At 41.1% G+C, this 23,831-nt stretch overlaps 1 protein-coding gene across 2 annotated transcripts in view; it reads left to right on the top strand.

The window, feature by feature from the left end:
* The window catches only part of LOC117829572 (disintegrin and metalloproteinase domain-containing protein 12-like), a 127,966-nt gene extending 106,717 nt beyond the window's left edge, over window positions 1-21,249 (top strand). The window contains exons 13-23 of one of the 2 annotated variants that reach the window (XM_034707135.1): window positions 2,628-2,717; window positions 3,669-3,864; window positions 3,963-4,071; window positions 6,543-6,741; window positions 8,380-8,457; window positions 9,816-9,924; window positions 11,888-12,023; window positions 12,104-12,218; window positions 13,282-13,527; window positions 17,857-18,020; window positions 18,112-21,249. In XM_034707135.1, the coding sequence (XP_034563026.1) occupies window positions 2,628-2,717; window positions 3,669-3,864; window positions 3,963-4,071; window positions 6,543-6,741; window positions 8,380-8,457; window positions 9,816-9,924; window positions 11,888-12,023; window positions 12,104-12,218; window positions 13,282-13,527; window positions 17,857-18,020; window positions 18,112-18,181 (1,512 nt within the window). In that variant the 3' untranslated portion in view covers window positions 18,182-21,249. The remainder of the gene's footprint in view (window positions 1-2,627; window positions 2,718-3,668; window positions 3,865-3,962; window positions 4,072-6,542; window positions 6,742-8,379; window positions 8,458-9,815; window positions 9,925-11,887; window positions 12,024-12,103; window positions 12,219-13,281; window positions 13,528-17,856; window positions 18,021-18,111) is intronic. The other variant, XM_034707136.1, reaches the window with a different exon arrangement.
* The last annotated feature ends 2,582 nt before the right edge of the window (window positions 21,250-23,831 follow it).

Raw genomic sequence — 23,831 nt, 5'->3', positions numbered from 1 at the left:
GCTCTGATAATAAAGCTCTAATCAGAGCCCAGCGGCCTCATGCCAACCCAGGCCAGATCAGAGTGCTCAGACGGCACCTCTCCTCCACCATTAAAAAGCCTCATTAAAAAGCCTGCGTCCCATTCCTCACAATCACAGGCTACTTCTTTTCAATGTGAATCCTCCGCCTTCCCTCTGGCCCAGGGGACCATGGGAAAGGCCCTTAATGGTTTTCAGGCTGAAACAAGTTCTGGTAGGCCCATCATGTCAGCTGTGTCCCCTGCCAGCACCATCCATCTACCTCCTCCCAGCTCTCGCTTCCACTCAGTTGTCGAGTCTCTTGCAACGCGACTTAATGGCAAGAGGGAGAGGGAGCTGACCTTGGAGGTTTCCGGACGGCCTGACTCTGTGTGAGATCATACATGCACAAACAGACGTTCCACGCGTCTTCGCCTAGCCTTGATTGACTCTGTATCAGAAGGCAGCGAGTTGTCGATTGGTGTGAGACACGGTTCATGATAAAAGCTAACACGAAACAGATTGGCCTTCATGGTGAGATGGGAACTGTTAGAGGGAAGGTATGTCATGGACTGAGTGTCTCTCTCTCTGCTCTGCCAAAACGGCTTTTCAAGAATGTTTTAATATCTTTTGTTAGGATGAATAAAAATAAATTCTTAAATAAATATTCATGACAACCCCCCATCACCTTCTATTATTGAAGAGTATGCTAAAAGCTAAAAAGCAGTGTTTTTAAAGCCCTCACTTGTTGGAAATGTTAGTGTGTTCAGTTTTTGCCAGATTTTTTTGTGCAGTATTCCACAGTTAAGTACAACCAACAGCAGGGGTGTGTCCAGGGAACTGGCCTGGGGTTGCAGTGCACCTCTTGAACTCTGTTTGACCCCTCTTGTTCCACCCAAACATCCTAAACTATGATTGGTCTTTGGCCTTGTGTTGAAGTAAACTATTTGGGCTGAGTTGCAACAGGCTGCTTGTTGCTTTCTTTGCATTTCAATGTTGAAATGTATTTTGTTAGTGCTTTAAATTCTGACTTTGAACCTTTAACTTCTTTTAAACACCTTACAGAGTTAAGCTAAGAAGACATATGTTTTACTACTCTCTTGGGAATTTCTTAAGTGGTGACAAAAAGTGTAAATAAATGCTATTTATTCTGGAGTTTGCATGCCATTAATTGCATAAAACATGGGCGTAGTCTCAGTGACATCACCTTTTGTTTCTGACAAGGCGTATAAATCCCAACAATTGCAGCTGCCATATTAGAAATGCTGACTCAACCTAACTTTCAATCAATCTGAAAACAGGTGAGGCACTGAAGTGGGCCTTAGGCCTCCTAGTTGAGAGCAACAATGCGCCTGCTTGTCAATCAAGTTAGCCACGCCCTTCATTATGTAAATGTATGCACAACACTTAAGGCTGATTTATACTTCTGTGTTGCATCGACGGCATAGCCTACGTTGGAGGTCCATGTAGCTCCTGTACCTACGCAGAGGCCTACGCATGTAGCTGATGTAGCTCCTCCAAAATGTAACTATGTGTAGAATCGACGCAGACCGCAAGCCCTGTGATTGGACCAGCAACATACCAGCTGTAGATCAACATAACACGCTCTGAATCGCTGTGGAAAAGTAAACAGAGACCGTGGCGAGGCCGGAAGCAGGCAGCCGACTGTCAGAGAGACCACACTGCCCTCAAGCGTTTCAGTGGAGAATTGATGCGTGACACGGACACATTGACGCACAAGTATGTGGTGCTCATGTCCACGTCAGCCCCTGCTGTGTAGGGGCAACGCAGAAATATAAATCAGCCTTAAGCCATAAAAAAAAACGATTGCTAAGAGTTACAGGGCGATGGTTGGCCTAGCAGTCCCATATACAGAGGTCACAGTCTAAAAATAACAAGAGCTAAAGGCTAAGCTAAAAATAATAATAATTTTGAGTGTGTGTGAATAATGAGATTAGCAGTTCACACAAAAAAGACATTGTTAGTGCCAGGCCGTGAACAATAACTCTGATGTTAAAATGAACATGTTACTGTGTGTGTTAATGGATGTTCTTTGTCTTTTGAAGCTAGCTTCTAGTGGACACTTTAGGAACTGCAGATTATTGTACCTCCATGGTGGCTTCATTTCTCAACATCAGAGGTTGTCACTTGGTGTGTGTGCACACATACTCCATGCCACCCCTGCTTAAGTGAGTGACTCAATTCGGCCACCCCAGTCATTAAAGTCTGAACACGCCCCTGCCCATAAAAGCTGCTAGTACTCTGGGGTCTGTTATTGTATTTCAAAGACATTTTGTTTAGTCATTATTTTTTATACCAGTTATATAGTGTACTTTACACCTCACTCATGGTTCCAGGGGTCTGACTGAACTGTAAGACTTGTCCGAGGGAGACATTGTTTTTAGAGAACCAGAAACTGCTGCTTCCTTCCCTCTGTCAGGTTTCTTTAGCTGCTACAAACACAGTCCTGCTCAGGCTGCATCCCCTCTGATAACAAAGCCAGAGCTCTTGCTCTGAGGTGGAATATGACCTCTTTGTGCTGAGTTAATTCTCTTTTACCTTTGTTCCCCCCCTCACTTACAATCCATTCCTCTGCCTTTCTTCTTTTTTCCTTTCTCTCCCATCTGAAGGAATGTATGAATCCCTGCTGCAATGCAACTACCTGCACCCTGAAGGGAGATGCTGTTTGTGCACACGGACAATGCTGCCAAGATTGTCAGGTACAATAACAAATACTGATTAGCCTGCTATGATTGATTTATTTTTAGATGAAGATACTTTCTGTGACCTGCTCCTCTGAGTGACCCACATCCAAATTCAGCATCGTGAAGGAAATGTTGATTTTTCCAAATCTCCTTTCAGCCAAAAATAAAAGGATGTTTAGCTAAAGCTGCGTTTCCACTAAAAATCATTCAGATTTTTTTTGTTCTGGAGGCTACTTCTGAAGGGGTTAAAACGTTCCTCCATCCCACTGTTGTGTAGTTCCTCCAAGATTTAAAGAATAAGAAATTAGACCCAAATTAGACCCAAAAGTTCTTGTACTTTCAGAAATCCTTCAGCTTTGGGGAGTAAAATAAAGTTCCTGGGACTTTAATGTATACTGAGTTCCTCCTAAACTACACATTCCTTGAGTAAAAACCCTTCAATTGGAACATAAGGTGCATTTCAACCAAGTGTTGCGGGGTCTTTTAGCCCCCAGAACTACTTTCCCCGGAACTAAAAGGTTCCTGTGCCCCCATTGTTGTCTGCGTTTCGACTGCGGGCCGAAGTCCTGGGTAGATTGTGCAAATCAAGCCAGTGATGTATGGAGAAAAAAAACGATACTGAATAAAATTTTGAAGTCTTAATAAAAAACTAAACTAGTCTGCATTCCCAGGAACTCCCTCTGTGTTTCAACAACTGTGTTAACTCCACAAACACTGTAACGTTCAACTGAAAGTCCCAGGACCTTTGAAAAGTACTGCCCCCCCAAGCAGGGGCTTTTCAGGGGGGAGATATCTACCCCTGAACTAAATTTAGACCCTGGTCCCTCCAATTGAAACGCACGTAGTTCAGAGGTAAAGTCCCTAGTTCCGGGTAAATTTCCTGCAGTGGAAAAATGCCTATAGCTGTAGATTTCCTATGGGTCTTCATCTCACTGACTTCCTCTTGCTGTCTACATTTGGTTGTAGCTGAAGCCAGCAGGAACTCCATGCCGTGAATCCAGTAACTCCTGCGATCTACCTGAATTCTGCACCGGTACCAGCCCCAGCTGCCCCTCCAACGTCTACCTACATGACGGCCATGCCTGCCACAGCGTAGACGGCTACTGTTACAACGGCATCTGCCAAACTCATGAGCAGCAATGTATCACACTATGGGGTCAAGGTACGTGAAAGAGAACCCCTCCCTACTGGCTTACAGTATCCATGAACGGTCCAATGTTGGTCTCCAGCCCTGTAATGTGATTTACTGTGTTAATGTAGGTGCAAAGCCGGCTCCAGGAATCTGCTTTGAAAGGGTCAACTCAGCAGGAGACCCCTATGGCAACTGCGGCAAGGACTCCAAAGGCTCCTTCGCCAAATGTGACGCACAGTAAGGCCGAGTGTTCCCATGGAAACTGATGAAAGCGGTTAATTGTATGTCTGTTGTAGAATGCAGTGAAGGTCACACACTGCAGTTATTCTGTGTAAAGAAAAAAATCTTTATGACCAGTTTGAGCTCAGCCTAACACTCTTATTCTAGTAGAACTTTATTTTTTTAATATTTGTATGATTTCATTATAGTTAGAACAAAACAGAACAAAATACAAAGCTCACATTGTTGTGTGTACAATGCATTTTTTCAGACACAGACATACCCAGGTCGTTATTGTAAATGAGAATTGGTTCTCAATTGACTTAACTGGTGAAATAAAGGTTAAATAAATAAATATGTCATATCCCCCCAATACAGAAAATACATAAATTAATAATAATAATAAAAGAAAATCTGATATTATTATTATTACTACTACTACGACTCATAATAATATGATTAATAATAATAATTATGAACAATAATAATAATAATAATAATACAAATAATTGTGGATATTATTACTACTACTACTACTACTACAACTACTACCACCACTACCACTACTACTACTACTAACAATAATAGTAATAATGACAATAATTATAAAAATAATAATAATGATTTCTGATATTACCACTACTACTACTATTAACAATAATAATAACAATAACAATAATAATAATAATAATAATAATAATAATAATGATTTCTGATATTACTACTACTACTCATAATAATAATAATGATAATAATGATAAAAAATATTATTATTATAATAAGGTCTGATATTATCAATTTACCAATCTATCAGACTTTATTTATAAAGCCCTTTTCATACAATGGTATTGCAACACAAAATGCTGTACATATAAACAACTTAAAATAAATGAATAAATAGATAATAATTATTATTAGTGTTGTAACAATAACAACTAATAACAATGATAACAATTATTATTAGTAGAAGTATTAATGAGTATTAGTAGTTGTAGTAGTAATACATTCAATAATAATAATAATACATTTTATTTATATAGCACCTTTTAAAAAACATGTTTACAAAGTGCGCTACAGAGTGCAAGACATAGCGAGATAAAACACAAAAGCACATGACAAAGACAAAGGAGAGCTAAAATGAGTTAAGTAAAAGACAATAATAAAAACCATGCAGAAGGTAAAAAGTCAGTGATGAGTTAAGAAATAAAAGCACATTAAAAACAGTGTGTTTTTAAAATACATTTAAAAGAGAACAAGGATGTGGCTTGCCTGATCTCCTTCGGCAGGTCATTCCAGAGTGACGGGGCCCTGACTGCAAAGGCCCAGTCCCCTATGGTGTTTAACTTCGCCCTTGGAAGTTCCAGGAGGGACCTGCCGGAGGATCTCAGGCAGCAGTAGTAGTAGTAGTAGTAGTAGTAGTAGTAGTAGTAGTAGTAGTAGTATCCAAGTATAACATTTATAGGCAGACTTTTGACCCCAGAAGACAAATAAAGGGTGACAATTTTATGAAGAAATATTCAAGTATTAGTATAGTGAGTTGTCCTCAAACTCCCATAGATTCCTAAAAAGGGTGTAAAATATTGTTTCCTTTACATGTTACTCAGCACTATTTGCTTCCACTCTGAGGACACTAGCCTTCTAACAGCGTTTGAGATCTGACAGCAAATAATCCAGAACAGGGTTCTAGATCTTTAGAAAGAGCCTTTCATGGTCCTTAGGACTACACTTCTCATTTCATGAGGCATAAAACACAATATCTCCCAAAACCACATTGTTACTGTGCTTACTAGGGCTGGGACATCAGTGCTTGAGACAGTAATGGATAGGAATCACTCAAGCTGAATCAATTTATGAATCAGGTAGTTGTTTAGTGATTAAAGGATGGAACTGGTTTAACTTTCAATATTTCAGCAATTGCTACTTTCCCTGTGTTATTTCATGGTGATTTGCATACATATAAAAAGGGTGTTTTTTTCAGTGTGCTGTAAATCATCTGAGGTATGGTTACAGACATTAATTATAACAATACATAAATAATATGTCTTGTTGCAGATGGACTCATTTGAGGTTATATAGAGGCATCACTTCAGTGTCAGTGTGTTTCACAACCAGTTTAAATCTCCTCACAGTGGCTTTAATTACGGAAATTAAACCCTGGCCTTTGAAACAAAGAACCTTTTCTTAATTGTCTTACACTTGAAAGACTAAAGTGTTCTCACTTTAATAATAACAGTTTGAACAAAATAAATTATAATTAGTTGTAGCCGTAACTGAATGTTACAGAGCCAGTTTGTGAAATACGGAAAGTTCCAGAACCTCTCAGGTGACGCTCTGAAAAACAGCACAAACAAGCTGCCTGTTCGGCTCGTTCCCTAATTGGACAGCAAGACTGAGAGAAAAATAATTGTGTATTTACACATTTGGGAAAACAGTGACATGTTAGTCAATTATCACATTGTTCTTCTCGCTGTGCTTGCTTCTGTTTGCAGAGATGCTAAATGTGGTAAAATCCAGTGCCAAGGAGGAGCTAACCGTCCAGTAATTGGTACCAACGCTGTTTCCATAGAAACAAACATCCCTTTGCAGGAAGGAGGGAGGATTCTGTGCAGAGGAACACACGTCTACCTGGGCGATGACATGCCCGACCCCGGCCTGGTGCTGACGGGGACCAAGTGTGGAGATGGAATGGTGAGAGGATCTTAATACAGCTGGTAGAGACAAACATGGAACACACAAATGTACTTTTAACTTAATCACATGTTTCATTTTCTTCTAGCTTTACAAATGATATGTTTTGAATTGTGGAACCTTGTAATGGACTTGTCTAAATTGATTATGATTGATTCTCTTCTACATTTTATTTTTAATGGGGGCTATGAAATGATCAATATACTTTAATTACGATTAATTCCATTTTTAATGCATCTTTAAAACTCTATTATTTTGCATTATTAGGTCCATATTAACAATGCAAAGCCATTCTTACCAGTTTCTTAATGCAAGTATATGCAATGAAATATACTTTATGATCTTGACTTTTAGAATAGTCAAATTAATGCTTCACTGCTTCACCAGTGTGGTCTAAAACTGTGACTTAGAGGTAGGAAACAGCTTCAAAGTGCTGTCCAGTTATCCCAGTTAATGCAACAGCATTTGCACTTTCCAGGAGTTCCAGTATAGTGGCTTTCTCTGTTTCATACAGGTCATGTATGCATAAAACTCTTGCTTGATTGTGACAATAAAGCTCATAGCTGGTCTGCATATGCCAATCTGAAGATGTCCAGATTAGACCCATGCCTTCCATTGTGTTGTCTGGCCTGTAGTCAGTTACGACCATTTAGCGAGCACTGTAGTTAACTTCTTTGATTTAGTTTAATCTACAGGTCTGTGGCTATTCATACACTGAAACTCTATCTGCTTTTTTGATGTGGCTGCCAGCTGACATCAGTCTGACTTGTTACACCTGCAAGCTTAGCTCGAAGGTGGTAGTTCAAACTCAAAAGAAAGAAAGAAAGAAAGAAAGAACCATGTAGAAGGTTTTCAGATATTCTGTTGATTTGACGATCTGGATTTGATTTGATTATCATTCGTTATTGCAAAAATTGACAACCTTACATTTTTCTTCCATACAATTATTACAGCAACCCAAAATTAAATCAGTTCATGAAAGCCTTGTCAACATTTTTTAAGCAAGCTGTCAGACTTCTAGCATAGGTTTAATTATTTAAGTAAAAACACAGTTACGTTGCATTTCCAACATAATTGGAAGTAAGAGTGGGAAAGTGATATCAGGTGACAGGCTCTGACTTAGACGTTCTCCAGGGTGTGTCCTCCAGTCATTTTGGCCCCACACACTTAATTGACTTAGCATTATTCAGTCTGTTTGGCATCTTTCAGAGGTCATCAATTCCTTCAATGGTCACTCCAATGATACAGTTAATCCATTTAGTTGAATTTACTTCCCTGTGAGCCTCCACCCTGAAGGAGGATCCTGCCTCAGCCCTCATCTGTCAAAAGCCCTGGCATCACTGTGTGTGCCGGTCGCTGCCAAGTTCATCTTCACTTTCAGTCGGGGTGTATCAGGGTGTGGAGCCTCTGAGGCGCCCACAGTCTTGCCTGCATCATATAACGTTTAGTTTTAATACAACCCCGGTGTTAACATTTGTGCTGTTTTATAGCTGGAGTGTTTTTTCTGGGGCAAAGTAAAAGGAAAAAGAAAGCTGAATCTTTTAGCTCATTTCCCCTCAAAACATGAAAGGGTTTCAAATATTACTCTTAGCTCTTTGAGCTCACTCCATCAACTTTTAATTTCTTTGTGTGCCGCAGATGTGTCTGAACCGTCAATGCCAGAACGTCAGTGTTTTCGGGGTGCACGAGTGTTCGGCAAAGTGCAGCCGTCGAGGGGTGAGTGCTCATTTTTTCCTCTCTGTTTCCTCCTGTTTCTGTCTATCTGTTGTTAAACCCTGATGCGATTGCTCTCTATCTCGACCAGTCCCTCACTAGATGAGCTGTTTACCTAAGATCTCACTCCCCTTCTCACACAGAAGCTCATTTTGTCTGTAATTTGCTCAAAATTCCCAGTATACGCCGGTTAGGGAGCCATTACGCAGCCTGGCAATCAATCACCATGGTGGCTGAAAGGTTCAATCAATTAGACATAATGGCTTCATTCATGCTCAGCTTTGAGTGCCATTCATCATACTCTCAGGCAGTCGTCCTTGTCCCCAAAAACTGTATTGAAATCTGAAGGCCAGGCTTTATTTGGCCAAACGATGACACACAGTTTGACTTTGAGAGAGGGGGGCATGGGTTATTGGATTTTTCTTAAATGCCACCCGACAAACGTCTATGGGTGGGCCTGTTTGAGATGAAAAATGTGGCTTTGTGGTATTACTCTTAAATTCACTGGTAGGTCTCAGAGGCTTTGACTGTGACAGCTAAATCAAAGCGGCAGAGGAAACAGCTTTTATTGTCTCTTAAAGTGAAACATCTCAAGTTATTATACGGCCATATTTGTTTGTCTAGTTCCAATTAAGACATATCTATAAAACTGTTAGGACAGTTTTACTCGCAGAAATAAAAAGATGTTGCTCCTTTAGGAGACAGGGCAACCCCGCATACGCAGATTAGATCAAGATGTTGCCTTGGAAAGAGGCCCTCACCTGCTCCGCATTACCCTGCTGGGAAATCCTTGTAGGATTTACCATTCCTTTCACTCGGCAGGACAGGAAGACAAGGAACGGGAGATAAAAATGTGGAATAAGGCAAAAAAGAATCTGGTTTTTATATCAGATGGTTTGAAAGTGCGGCCTTGCTTGTGGTTTAATCTGAAAACTCCATACAGCACAAAGAGGATCTGCATCAGTATTTGTATCCTGTTGTGTCTAGTGTTACAAGAGACACAAATATGAACTAAGAAAATATAGTTTTTATCAATGGTGAAATCTGTTTATGTCACTCCAGAACGGCTTTTGAATTTCTGTAGATTGATTACAGTAATAACTAGAAAATAATCAGTAGATTAATCCACATTGAAATTAATCATTAGCTGCAGATCGGGTGCTGTTATAGTCAGCATCCAATTTCATAACCACAACTCATTTGTCACCATTAGCAAATGCACTGTAGCCAGATGAGTGCAGAAGCTGCATATTAACAGGGTGTACTGTATGGCATATGCTCAAATGTTGCATGAAAAAGACAAGATGATGATTGCAATTTGGGCTCATCTAGCAGGTAATTGCCCTGTCAATGTGCTGCAGGTGTGCAACAACAACAAGAACTGTCACTGTGAGGCTCACTGGGCGCCACCCTTCTGCGACACGGCAGGGTTTGGAGGAAGCATGGACAGCGGACCCATTAGATTAGCAGGTAGGTCAACAGTAACAGCTCCACTTTACCTAATGGTTGAATTTATTGTTGCTTATTACAAGGCTGTGCTGAATTCTCAATTCTGAGTGGCCTTCTGTTTCTTTAAAGCAGACCTCCGTTAGGAATAAAAGACGATTGTAAGGAAGTAGACTAACTGTAATCATATCAACCCTCCTGTGAAAAAAGGAAGTCTGTTAAATTCAACATTAATATGTGGGCGGAAAAGAGAGAAAAAGACTTACACAGCAGAAAAAAGGCCATAAAGCACAAAAAGCTGACAGATAAATCAACAAAATTAAAGAAGGCATGTGGAGTAAACACCAAACGGAGCATGGTATGGGATGTGACAGTGATTTGGCAGAAAACACCAGTGAAGTGTGGCTGTGATTCTTTCAGCCCAGTTCATCTTGTCTAACACAATCAGTGGAAATGTTTGCTCTACAGCTAAGTAGACTCCAGAGTTTGCCATTACCATGGAGGCAGTTCCTACCATAGACTATAAAGGACGATTATTTTTTGTTAGAAGAAGAAATTCAATCCTTTTTATATCAATGTAACCATTTCTCAGTATGTCAAGTTGCTGTTCTCTTTATAAGTATCTGTGTAAGAAACAGTCATGTTATTTCATTTTTATTATTTCATGAAAGTTAAAGATTTCATCAGTAAGGGCCTGTGTCCACTGAATGCATTTTTTGTGCTGGCAGCCCCTTTTTTCCACAACACCAATGCACAGTTCACTGTTTCCAGTCCTCAGTATTTAAAGTACAAAAACACCCTCAGTTTCAGCCTTTTTGTTTTGTTTTGTGCTCCTGGTTGAAAAGAGTTCCACTTTTAGAACACCGCTGGGCTCGTCAATGTTGCTTTCCCATCACTGATCAATCAAAACCAAGAAAGGGCGGGACTTCTGATATCAACCTTGTCAACAACCCTGGCAGAGGTCAATACAGAGGATAAACTATCCACACTTGTTTTATCAAGGTTACAATGCTCAGTTACAGAGCTGCTACTAATGCTACGATAGGATTTCTATTAAAGTTTTTTGCGTTCTCGCTGAAAGATTTCCTGGAATAAAAGCTAATATGAAACAAACAGAACTTTTCAACTGACACAGACTTAACTGTCACTACTGAGGGAAGCAGAAGTACTGTGAAACAACTTTTATAAACAGGCAACAACAGGTGCTTGTGGTAATGGGCGCTGTGGTTAGTGGACACAGGCCCTTACGTCCTTCATTAATTCATGCAGAGAAACAGAGTGACTCTTTTTTTTATGTTTTCCTCTCCAGAGCTATTTTCTTTCTCTACAGAAAACATCAGTGTGACACTGCAACATTAAAAAACATAAAACAGGAATGTAAACTCTTTAAAGATACAACTTGGTTTGGGAAATATACCAACTGGGCTAAAAAGACAGGACAGGTATTTATTACAGATCCTATTAGCTGGTAGTAAAAAAGTCATAACCAGGAAATGGCTGAACAAAGAATCCCCAACAATCAAGGAATGGAAAGAAATTATTCAAGAAATGTATTGTATGGAACAATTGTCTTTCTCACTAAGACATGCAACAAAAAAAGGTGAAAAATATTGGAAGAACTGGACAACTTATATGAATGTGTAATGATGTCTATATTTTCACATGTTCTGCTGTGGAAAATGCCTTGTTTGTGCTTCCTGTGGACAACCTTGAACTGACAGGACCTTTAAGGATTTGAAAGAAATTCTCAGACATTTAAGAACTGAACATGCATGCTGTTGAATAACACAGCTAACCACCCCACTTTTTGTTTGTTTGTTTGTTTGTTTGTTTGTTTTTCTCCTCTCAGTCCCTTACTGTGGTATATCATGTCAAGCATTTTTACTCGCTCATGATGATGACCCTGTCTGTCTGATGTTCTCAGTATTGTTTGTAAAATATTTGTTAGAAAACAAGAAACATTATTCCCATGTGTGTTTGTGAGCAGACAACAGAAATCTGACTGTGGGCATCCTGGTTGCTCTCCTCACTGTCCTTGGAGCTGCTCTGATCATCTGCATCAAGAGAAAAACCCTCCTTGGCCTGATTTCCACCAATAAAAAGAACCAGATAGAGAAACTGAGGTAACTTTTTTGTGGAAGATTGTAATTATATCATTCAAAAATATCAAGGAGGATATATAATTCATTCTTTTTAATTCCAGATCAGTGAGTGCTGCAATCAGCGGACCCTCCCCTCCCAACCAGCGTCCGTCGGTGAACACAGCGTCTCCGTCTCGGCCGGCCCCGCCTGTCCCCCACAGCGCCACCATCTTCAAGGTCACTGCACCACACATCTTAGATGACAGGCCAAACTCCAAACACACACAGATTAGACATCTTAAGGACGGTATCTGACTCAAACAAATGCATCACCAGCACGCTGTAATACTCTCCACAAATCATCCACATCAGGATTGACGTGTTGTTTTCACACAAATGGCAGCTCATTCAAATCCAATTAAATCTTCCCCTCTGTTTGTAGACATGAGGAGGAGGTGATGATAATGGAGTCAGTGTGTTCGTGACACTTGAATACATTTCTTGTCATTAACAGCTGCCTGTTAAGACCGAAATTGATTTATCTGCATATGAAGAATGTTTACTGGCTGCTTACTTGAGAAATAGAGTCATCCTGTTGCTGATAATTGCAGGAAAGAGCAGATATTTTCCTCTAATTCCTGCATGCCCGCGTGTCTTAACTACTTTATTACTGCCTTGACATGCTTTGTAATGGGAAGAGGCCTGTGATCGATCGCTGAAATGAGAGCAGCTGTGTGAGGATTGACATTTGGGCTTCATGGTGGCACACAGCAAGTTAGGGGGAAAAAGCTGTTATGCATTAGCAGGAGTTTGGTGTTTCCAGTTAGCCGCATGTGGTTTTCATTTGGGGTCAACGGTAAGAAGAGAAAGGATGTAAGGCTGTTTGATGTCAGCACAGTGCAGGTGAGGTCATTTTCCAGGCAGAGCGAGCTGTTTTAAAGCGCTACGTGCGTGCTTTGTGTGTTACATTGTGTGCATGCACATCTGGCTGAATCTATATGCTAAGCAGTGTCATATTTTGGCTCTATTCTCTGTCTGATCCGCCTCACTCAGAGTGTGTGTGTGGCCTTTTTTTTAGCTATGTCCACCTTTGATTTAGACCCTTTGATGGGTTACCTGAAGAAGAGTTGGGAAAGTGTGCAAGGGGAAAAAAGGGAGCGTTTGATTTATACACCTTTGACAGCGTCAGGAAGACCGGCAAAAGGAAGAAGAGAAGGTTCAACATGACTGTTTCTGATAGGAAGCAGACGCTTTCCCTTTCTGACCGACTCTTCTGTCTTTCATCTATTTTTTTCTACAGCCTTCCCACCGGGGGCCCGAGGCAGTGCTCCCACCAGTCCCCTACCCCTCCCACCACAGCCTTCACAGACTGCCCCAGTGCCCTCCGGTTCACCTCAGCCACCCTGTCCCTTTGTCTCTCACCCTGTCCCTCTCCCCTGGCCCCATGCAGCTAAGGCCTCCCGTACCTCCACCTCACATCCACATCGCAGCCCGCGGGACGCCGTTTCGCAGCGCGTTACGCCATAACTCCTGCAGGATGGTCATGGTGAGTGAGTCTGACACTTTTTATTTGATGATGTTAACTTGCTGTAATTTCTCCGCCGGGCCTGGGTGAAACAGTGTTGTTCACTGTACCTTCAAATGGCTGCTTTCATGGTTCTTGTATTTCCTATATACTGCATGCCTGCTGACAGTCCCATAAAATAACGAGGTTAACCCAGGAGCTAGCATCACCGAAGCTAGACTTCAATTCTACAATACAAAACCACCACATAAATATTGAAAATGGAGCCAGACTTTCAAAGGAAGGGGGGGAGGGGACGGGATTGATGAAACAGCAACTGGAGTGAGCAAGTGTGTCCAAATATCGTAGGGTGGTAAATTTGCTGCCACTGGTATTCCATGGAGTTTAGCTCTGGCATTGCAGGCTGTCAGAGTTGAGGGGAAGAGAAGGCAGAGGTTCCTGCTGTTAAATCCCTCTAACTCAGTGATTCTCAAAGACTCTTATTTGCCTTTAATCCGGTTTGACTTGTACACTGTGGGCGAGTCAGACCGAGAGACTCAGAGGGAGAGAGGGGATTGAAAAGACGGAAAGAAAACATGGTAAAAAAAGATAGAGAAATGTTTCAGATGATAAATGAAGGAATCAATGTTTCAAAGAAAATCAATACTAGAACTCTGCTGGTATATCTTTGAGCCGAAATGATCAGCAAATGTTGGCCTAATGAAAATATATTGGTTCTGTGTTTTTTTGGTATGAGAAGGTATGCAACTTTTTATGAAACATTTGATTTACTAATAAAGATCATAGCTAAAAGGCTTAGATTAGTTCATTGTGAGATGTGTTCAAATAATGGAAGATTCAAACGCTGAGTAAGTGTTGATAAAAAGGGATCAAATAATAGGGGTTAGGGTTAGGAGGGTTGAGAGTCTAGGGATGGAGGAATGAAGTACTGAGGGTAAGAACTCAAAGATGGGATGAGGGTAATGCTCAAGGGGTCAAGGAATAAGGGTAAGGGTTGAGGGATGGAGGGTTAATAGTAAAGAGTGAGGGATTTAAGGTTGAAAGGATGAGATAAGGGTTGAGGGATGAAGAGCTCAGGAATAAAGGGTTGAGGCTAAGGATCAAGGGATAGAGAGATGAGGATAAGGAACAAAAGGATGAAGTGAAGAAGGTACTGGGTAGAGGGATGAAGGGATGAAGGGATGAAGGGATAAGGTAAAGGGGTTGGAAGGTTGAGGGCAAGAGGCAAGGGATGGAAGGTTAAAATGATGACATAAGGAGGATAGGGATGATGGCAATTGTCGAGGCATGGAGGGTTGAAGGGAGGGGTCAGAAAGGGTGGAATATAAGGATGGAGGGTTAAGGGTAGGGGCGAGGGCTGGAGTGTTATGGGTGAGGGTCAAGGGATGGAGGGTTAAGGGTCAAGGGCAAGGGATGGAGGGTGCAGGGTCAAGGGCAAGGGATGGAGGGTGCAGGGTCAAGGGCAAGGGATGGAGGGTTAAGAATAGGGGACGAGGCATGGAGGGTTACGGGTAGGGGCTAAGGGATGTTAGTTGAAGGGCAAGGGTTGAGGGAGAGAGGGTTAAGTATAGAAGGCGAGGGATGAAGTTTGAAGGGCAGGGGATAAGGGATGGAAGGTAATGGCTAGGGGGCAAGGGATGGAGGGTTGAAGGTAAAGGGAAAGGGATGGAGGGTTGAAGGGAAAGGGAAAGGGATGGAGGGTTGAAGGGAAAGGGAAAGGGATGGAGGGTTGAAGGGAAAGGGAAAGGGATGGAGGGTTTAGGGTAGGGGCCAGGGATGTAGGTTAAAGGGTAGGGGTTGAGGGACAGAGGGTAATGGCTAGGGGGCAAGGGATGGAGGGTTGAAGGTAAAGGTAAAGGGATGGAGGGTTTAGGATACGGGCCAGGGATGTAGGTTAAAGGGCAGGGGTTGAGGGACAGAGGGTAATGGCTAGGGCGCAAGGGATGGAGGGTTGAAGGTAAAGGTAAAGGGATGGAGGCTTTAGGGTAGGGGCCAGGGATGGAGGGTTAAAAGGCAATGGATGGCGGGTTATGGGTTGAGAGATGGAGGGTTAAGGGTAGGGGACAAGGAATGGAGGATTAAGTGTAGGGGGCGAGGGATGGAGTGGAAACAGAGGAGGTTTTACTCATAAAGACCATTATAATCTGAATTCAGTAAAGAGCACTCCTTTTGAAGTTTAGTTGATAGGTATGTGTTCATGAAGGCTGAGGGACATTGCAAGTCCAGTTGCCTTTTCGTATCAATCTTAATTACCACGACCTGGATGACTGAGAACCTTCACAGACAGGTTTGGCTGAGTTGCAAATTTCTATCTGCTTCTCTCAGGGTGCCATTAAAAAAAGTTGTTCTGCATAAGTATAGCAAGTTCTTTCCTTTTTAGAATGCACACTATAGTTCCCCAAAAACTCCATTTAGTTTTACACCAACACAACAAGTGAAGCACTGCAGCTCTTTGTAGTTTTTCAACGTTAGAAAGTAACTTTTCCGTCTCTTCTTAGTGTCAGGGTGTGAATTTGAAAGTGAAGCCTGTTGGCAGCAGACTTCACCAACAGTGTCTTTAGCAGCTGTTTGGCAGCTCTTAGATTTTGACAAAGCCCTTTTTTCTCCCCTTCGCACTCAAAGCTCTCTGCTGGGGGTCTGGAAGTAAGGTCTAAAAGGAGAGCTTTACCTGATGGAGACAGAGGATTTTTTTTAGACAGACTTGGATTTGTGAGATGTGGGTTTAAGTATTATATGTTGGAGCTGAAGTGACACTTGGTGCCGTTTCACTGAACTACCTTTTGATACTTTGCTGATATTTTTGGATAGAGCTCAAGTCGGCCATGTGCAGAACACTATAGGCTATCAATATGATTCAGTTCACCCAGTCATGGAAGATGGCTGTTCATGAGGAGTCTGGTTCTGCTTAAGTTTTCTGCCTGTTGAAAGAAAGTTTCCCTTTGCCAAAGCCTTGCTCATAGAGGTCTTGGTGCCTTTTGAAACATCAAGAGATAATGCTTGTGGGGATTTGTCTTTATATACAAAACAATGACTGTTTGAAATCGATGGATTGAGGAAGAATTAGTGACATTGTGCAGAAATGAGCAAATAAAAGACTTGTGCTGCATTACAAACTTCATGTTGTGCCTATGTTTTTTAGTGAAAGCATTTCATGTTGACATAATAGTCATGATCTAAATCTGCAGACCTAATCCCACAGGTGAGTAACATCTAAGGTTTGCTTGTTTGGCGCCTCTCTCTCTTCTGTTATAAGAATAATAATAATGCATTTCATTTATAGGCGTCTTTCTTGACACTCAAGGTCACCTTACAACATTAAAACAAACAGAGTTTAAATAATAAACAGTAAATAAAATACAATTTAAAAAGTTTTAAGTGAATGGACAGTGGAGTTGTGGTCAGATGGAGTAAGCCAGTCTAAACAGATGAGTTTTGAGTTTGGATTTAAAATGTGGGAGTGAGTCAGTGTTACAGAGGTCAGGTGGGAAAGAGTTCCAGAGCTGGGGAGCAGAGCGGCTGAAGGTTCTGCTCCCCATGGTAACAAGGCAAGCAGGGGGGACAGTGAGGTGGATGGAGGAGGAGGATCTGAGGGTGCGAACGGGTGTGGCAGTATGGAGGAGGTCAGAGAGATATGGAGGGGTGAGGTTGTGTATGGATTTGAAGTTGAGGAGAAGTATTTTGTAGTTGATCCGGTCTGTGATGGGGAGCCAGTGGAGCTGTTGCAGGATGGGTGTGATGTGGTGGATGGAGGCGGTGCGTGTGATGATACAGACGGCTGAATTTTGAACCAATTGTAGTTTATGGAGGGTTTTGTAGGGGAGGTCAAACAGAAGGGAGTTGCAATAGTCCAAACGGGAGGTGATGAGGCTGTGAACAAGAATGGCAGTGGAGTGGGGAGTGAGTGAAGGATGGAGACGGTCAATATTGCGTAGGTGGAAGTAGGCGGACCGGGTGATGTGGTTGATATGGGAGGTGAAGGAGAGGGTGCTGTCAAGGATGACACCCAGACTCTTAACTTGATGGGAGGGGAAGAGGGACGAGTTGTCGATGGGAATAGAGAAGTTATGGAGTTTTTTTAGTGTAGATTTTGTGCCAGTTGAACCAGGATTCTTCTCTTACAGAAGAAGAAGAGGAGAGAGCTAAATGAGTCCAGATGGGGCCTAGGTAGCAGGACTTTATCATCTTAGTCTTTTTTAGTGAAGTTTAAAACCACATGTCATGTTCCTCTTATCGCAAGCTGCATGGGCAGCGCCGCCCCTGAAAGAGCGCTCATTATCTGACTGAGAGTGCCATCTGGTGGACACTGAGTATTATTTAAATATATTTTTTTGTCTGTCTTTCTTTCTCCAGGAGTTGGAGAAGCCAAGTCCTCCTCAGAAACCCCTCCCAGCTGATCCAAGGAGCTCTCGTCTGGTTCGTAATCCCTCTGTTCTGCAAGGGCCTGCTGCTGTTTGTGGCCCTGCGTCACTGCCCAGTGTACCCCGACCTATGCGTCCTCTCCCACGTCCAAACAGGTGAACTTCATCACCTTATCACATTCATTTAAAAGCAACATTAAAGCTTGAATCACTCACTGACACTCATTTTTCCTCTCCCTTCGTTTAGACCCAGTCCCAAGCAGCCTCCAACACTACCAAAGCCTTGCATAATCGCCAACGTCAAATACAGCAGCTGAGACTTTGGCCTGAGGGGGACATTGTTGTGATGAGAGACTTAAAAAAAATGATTTTGCACTATGAAAACTCTGAAAACCTTAAAAATTGGCGGCTTCTCTGAGAATCAGGAGATCTGCCGTGTCCCTTTTTGGTGCTCTGTCTCAAAACGGTGCTACGAGTCTGAGCTCAGGTACATGTAAAGTATTTATATTCTGTATTTATTGCCACGCAGTGCACTGTGCCAGACACTTTTACTACACGGTAGCAAAATAGAATTTTAAATTTGTGTTTTGACTCATTTTTTTTTAAATCAACTGATGTTCACCGAGATGAGTGCAAGGAGATTTTTATAAGTAGAAAAAAAGCAAATCTGTGAAATTGTGATTGCAGGAATGTTTCTGTGAAATGTCTTTTAATGAAGGGAACGCTTGTCATTCTTTTTTGGTTTTGCTCTGTAAACTTCAGGAGGAGTTGAACAGAGTTTGTGCAATGACTTCAAAGAACACCTCTCGTCTGTATTTGGGAGCTTTCTTTTTCCTGAAGGTTAATACTCTGGGTAGCAGCAGCTTTGAGCCAGTCTGATATGGCTTGAAACAACCACAGAAAACCACCTAGCTGCAGCTGTTCTCTCAAGTTTTCTACGAAAGGAAGAGACAGTTGAAGTTCAGCAGCCTGTTGCACCAGCTTTGTGTAAGTTGTGTCTTAAGTTAGGGTGTAAAGTTCACCCTAGACCATACGTTGAAACTAGTTAGTTTGTAACTTAAGTTGTGTCATTGTTTGGTTACACCACAGAGATGTAAGGTTCATCTTAACGAGTAGACCGTAACGTCCAAACTAATCAAAACATTGTCGCAGATATGACACTTACACTTGCAGCAGCCAATCAGAGTAAAGCACCAATTTTGATGCATTATTATCTTTCCTGTTTAATCTTCTCGGAACTGACCAACAGCTGAAACAAACTAAAGTAAGGCGATAAATATAGCCTAAAGCCTTAATCCAGTGATTTTCAACCACTGTGCCGTGGCACACCAGTGTGCCATGACCAATTGTCAGGTGTGCCGTGGGACATTATCAAATTTCACTTAATTAGTCCCAAAAAATATGATTCATATACTAGAAATAATTTGCCATGTAGTGTGTCTGTGCCTGCAGTGTGGTGACTGGCGGAGTAATTAAATACTTATCAATGTTCTGACCTGCGCTACCCACCCACTGAGTGGCAATAAAGCACACTAATGACCTTGTTAATTTAAGACAATAGAATAAATGATGCCCACGAGAGACGTATGTGACAAGACATGGCTGTACAAAAGCGATGGATAAATATTCAAAAAGGAAAAATGAAACTCCAAACTGGGCCCTGGACAAAATTCTAACCTGGATGAAGAGCGTATTATGGGTGGTGGACAAGGCAACTTTTATGAGAAAAACTACATTGGTGTCTGCGAGAGCTCTCAAAGCTAGCTACTTAGTAGCTGAACTCTTAGCCAAATCAAAAAAGCCACACATGATTGCAGAGATAGTAATACTACCTGCAAAAGCCATTGTAAACGAGATGCTTTGCCCTGACACAGTTAAAGAAGTACCCTAAGTCCCTCTCTCAGATCAATAGAATCATAAATTGAGAGACTAAATGTGTCATTTTGTAACATTTTTGGTTGGTGGTGTGACTCTGGATTTTCTTAATGTAAGAAATGTGCCATGGCTCAAAAAAGGTTGAAAAACACTGCCTTAATCTATGGTGTGTGTATAATAACAGTGACATTGAGTGGTAAAATTATCAATTACAACATAGGTTAATACGCAGGAGCGCAAATCTTGGTCATCATATTTTCCAAAGGATGTAATTTCTCACGGATATAGCGTTGCCAACGTAATATAGCCGGGAGAACCCTCTGTATCTCCTCATCCTCTAAATTATCCCACCTTTCAAAATGACGCGCCATGGCAGCCAATATACTCTACGGAGGACTTTACACCTTCTAGGAGCCAAGTGTAAGAATTACGTTGCAACTTAGGCTAATGTTGGAACTATCTCAGCTGGTGCAACGCCCAAAACGTTAGTAGAGTGTAAACTCCATCCTAAATGAGAAATTACGTTCAAACTAGGCTACGTTTGAACTTACACCCAGTTGGTGCAACAGGCTGCAAGTGTCTCCATTTATATTTTTTAAAAAAGGAACTGAAAATTATGCCTGATTTTCATTTATTTATAACAAGCCCTGAGAAGCTTACTTAGTGGTTGCGGGGTCCTGTGGTGTGAGCTGAGCGTGGATCCAAAATGAGGCAGATCAAGGAAATGCTCATCCTGCAGAGAGCCTCTGAAATATTGCTCTGCTAAAGGTCATGTGTGTTCTTATTATTTCCCTGTGTGCCTGTCTATGCTGACGACTTTGGTGTGGATAAGTCATGAAATTAATGAAGACTGTCAAGGCGATGACTGAACAGGCATCATGGAAGCACTCACTGTTCTATAGAGTTAACGTGTGGATTGGAAAAGGACATATGCACTTCGCAAAAAAAACTGTCTTGTAGTTATTCATTTTGTAGTTTTCTACCTTTTTAATTTAGCTTTTGCGGACATTTTTGAAGCCATTCTTCATGCCATATACAAACCCTGCAGAAAACAGATGTCTTGTTTTTTAACTATGTTTCATTCATCAGAGTGTATGCAGACTTATTGTTTGTCTGGAGTGCAATGCAGCATATGTATATTCTCATCAAAGCAACGTTTCCTTTAAGCACAGCTTTTGTTACGAATACGTTGGCTGACTTTGTTACTTTTGATACAGTTCTCTCTTTATAATACTGCACTAGTTGTACATGCCTTGCCTTGTTTATATGCTTTTTTCAATGCTCTCTGTGTGTCCATGAACAAACAGGCGGTCACCTGACTGCACATTTTGTCCATTGTATTTCTCATATGTTGTGTTACAGGTGAACACAATTCCATGGAGAATGCTTTTTTATATAATGATTGTTTGATACATCATATGTAAAGAAAACACTTAAAATGTCAGTGTTTAGTCATCGTATTTTGAACACTTCAGCAGTATTAGTAAAACTGTTTTTCTAACACTGTCAATTAAATGTGTTTTTTATTGTTATACTGATATTTTACTCTTGCACAGCCTGCATTTTTGTCCAGCACAACAAAAAAATGTTAAAACCATTATTGCTTTTTTAAGTTTTTCTTCATGAGCTCCACTTTTAAGCAAAGATATAAGCAAAACAACTATTCATACTCAATTTAAAAAACATTCATTAGCTTCATAACCACTAAAAGCAACATTTTCATTAAGATATTTTTCTTTTCTTTCATACTTGAGCCAAATTGCTACCAGATTATTAAAAACCCAATACAATATTGATTGCAATATAACATACCATAGAAGTCTTTCTATTCAGTTGGTTATTTCAACAGTCGTGAATGTTAAAGCAACTTCATGAAGGCTTTGTAAGGGTTATAATTTAAAGCTCAGGTAGAATTGTGTGTTCACTGCGCACCTGTCAGGATCATAGACTGTATAAATAATGGACGTAGTATCCGTGATGTTTCTGAAGCGCTGTTTTGAAGCCAATTGTCGGTGGGTGCCATATTGGAAAATGCTGAATCAACCTAACTTCTGTCGAGCTAGTGTGAGGTAAAGAGGCGGGCTTTGAGCCTCCTCACCAACAGCTTCAGGGTGCCAGCCTGCCAATCAAGTTAGCCATGTCCTTAAATGGGCAAAACTCATAATCTCAATATCTTCTCAACTGTAGCATTATAAAAAAATTCACCCCGGTACAGTGTGTGCCGATAGAGAAATGAGCTATTCAGACCTAACCGTTTTTTGAACCAGGCTGTAAACATGTTTATTTATGCTGCAAAGATTGTCTTTTTGAACTGCAGTTTGAAACACTTTTGCATGGGCTTCATATTTTAAGACCGGAGGATGTTGCTTGGTCATTATTCACTGACTCTAAATTGTGCCGTCAAGTACTCTTTATTCACAGAGCACCTTTCTAAACTCCAGTTACAAGGTGCTTTGTATGAATAAAAAAAAAACTCAACCCTAACCCCTAACCCTTAACAACCCAGGGGCAATTTTGGATCAGACCTTTATTGGGCCTCAGCTCCTACAGAGATGATATGGAAAGTTCTTTGCAAGTGTTCAAAACACTTGTTTCACTGATTCAAAGATATTTCTGTCCCAAGTTTCTTTATCACCCAGCTGTGTGAAATACTTAATTCGGACTGGTCAACCCTCCTTAACAATAATTATTAATATTGAATGAAAGGAGTGTAGCCTACTAATAATCTAATTTAAGATTATCCATCCATCCATCCATTATCTTGACCACTTATCCCGTTAGGGGTCACGGGGGGCTGGAGCCTATCCCAGCTGGCTTCGGGCGTAAGATTAATTGAACTTAATTCTTCCTGTTGACCATTTGGCAAAACGTCGGTAGACAACATGGAGGATATTTTCTTAGCCCGTCTTATAAGCATGATACAGCATACAGGATGCTACTTAATAACGAGTCATAACATCATGTAACCTAGCAAACCAGAAGATTAAACCACCTGAACGATGGAACGCTAAAATCTTGAGCTGGTGGAGAAGTATGTTTAACTTGTAATATTTATTTTTTTCACGTAACTGGCTTGTTGTACTTGTACTACTTCAAAGCTCAGGTAAGTCACTCATTGCTCTGTCGTTTCGTGTCGGTGACATGCATACCTGACATTTGGATGCAACCAACTGTAGAGGAAAACGGGGGGTTGCCTTTTTCAGGTGTGTAAAGGAATGAAGATATTGATTTGCAACAGTTTACTGTAATGATATTTTGATTATGAGAGATATTTACAAAATACCTGTCAAATTAAAACATCTGGTTCCATCTACTGTTTCAGGGGGGCTATGAAATGTGGGAAAGCTTCAGCACCCCTCAAAATATCTAAAAACGCCTTTGATAGTTAATACATTTTAGTGCCTATATGCAGTTAATAATTCAAGTTTTCTGTAGTTTTTGACATTCATTTCAGTTTCAGCATTCCCACACATTTTCTACAACAAATGCATTTCTCAAGTTGTGACTTCAGATAGTTATTTTAATGTGTTAAGCAGAGGGAGAATCTTCAACACAAACTTCATTCCACTGCCACAGGCACGTTTGGAAGGGTGGCCAGGGGTGGAACGATTCCCCTTGAAATCCAATTTCATAATTGCGGCAGTTTAAAGCTTTCCACTGAGAAGGGTGGTTTATGTGTAGACAGTGCCCTCTGCTGGAGCCCCTGCAGATGTGAGTGGGGCGACCTGTGTATTATTATACTGGCTAAGGAATTGGTACCAATCTACTGTCCCTGTTGTAGGTGACTGGATCACGCTTTGCGAAAACACATGAATACTTTTCTCAGCAAATATATCCATGTAGCTCTTTTGAAAGAATTTCTGAGTTGAATTCCAAACTCTTTTGTGATGTTCTGCTTTGTGACAGTTAGCTTAATGTTTTCTTTCTGTGTTTTGGTGTTTGCTGGAGCTTATTACCACACAAGTACTTGTGAGACACCTAAAATTCCTCTGTGATTACCAGAATAGTTGGCGTCCTGGTGCCAGAAGATCATTTTTATGGTTAATTACAAAACGCAAGAGAGAGTCCACACCCGTTCTACAGATGGATATG

Source organism: Notolabrus celidotus, chromosome 18 (genome assembly GCF_009762535.1).
Source record: "Notolabrus celidotus isolate fNotCel1 chromosome 18, fNotCel1.pri, whole genome shotgun sequence".
NCBI classification, from domain to species: Eukaryota; Metazoa; Chordata; class Actinopteri; order Labriformes; family Labridae; genus Notolabrus; species Notolabrus celidotus.
This window is presented reverse-complemented; position numbering and strand designations above follow the sequence as displayed.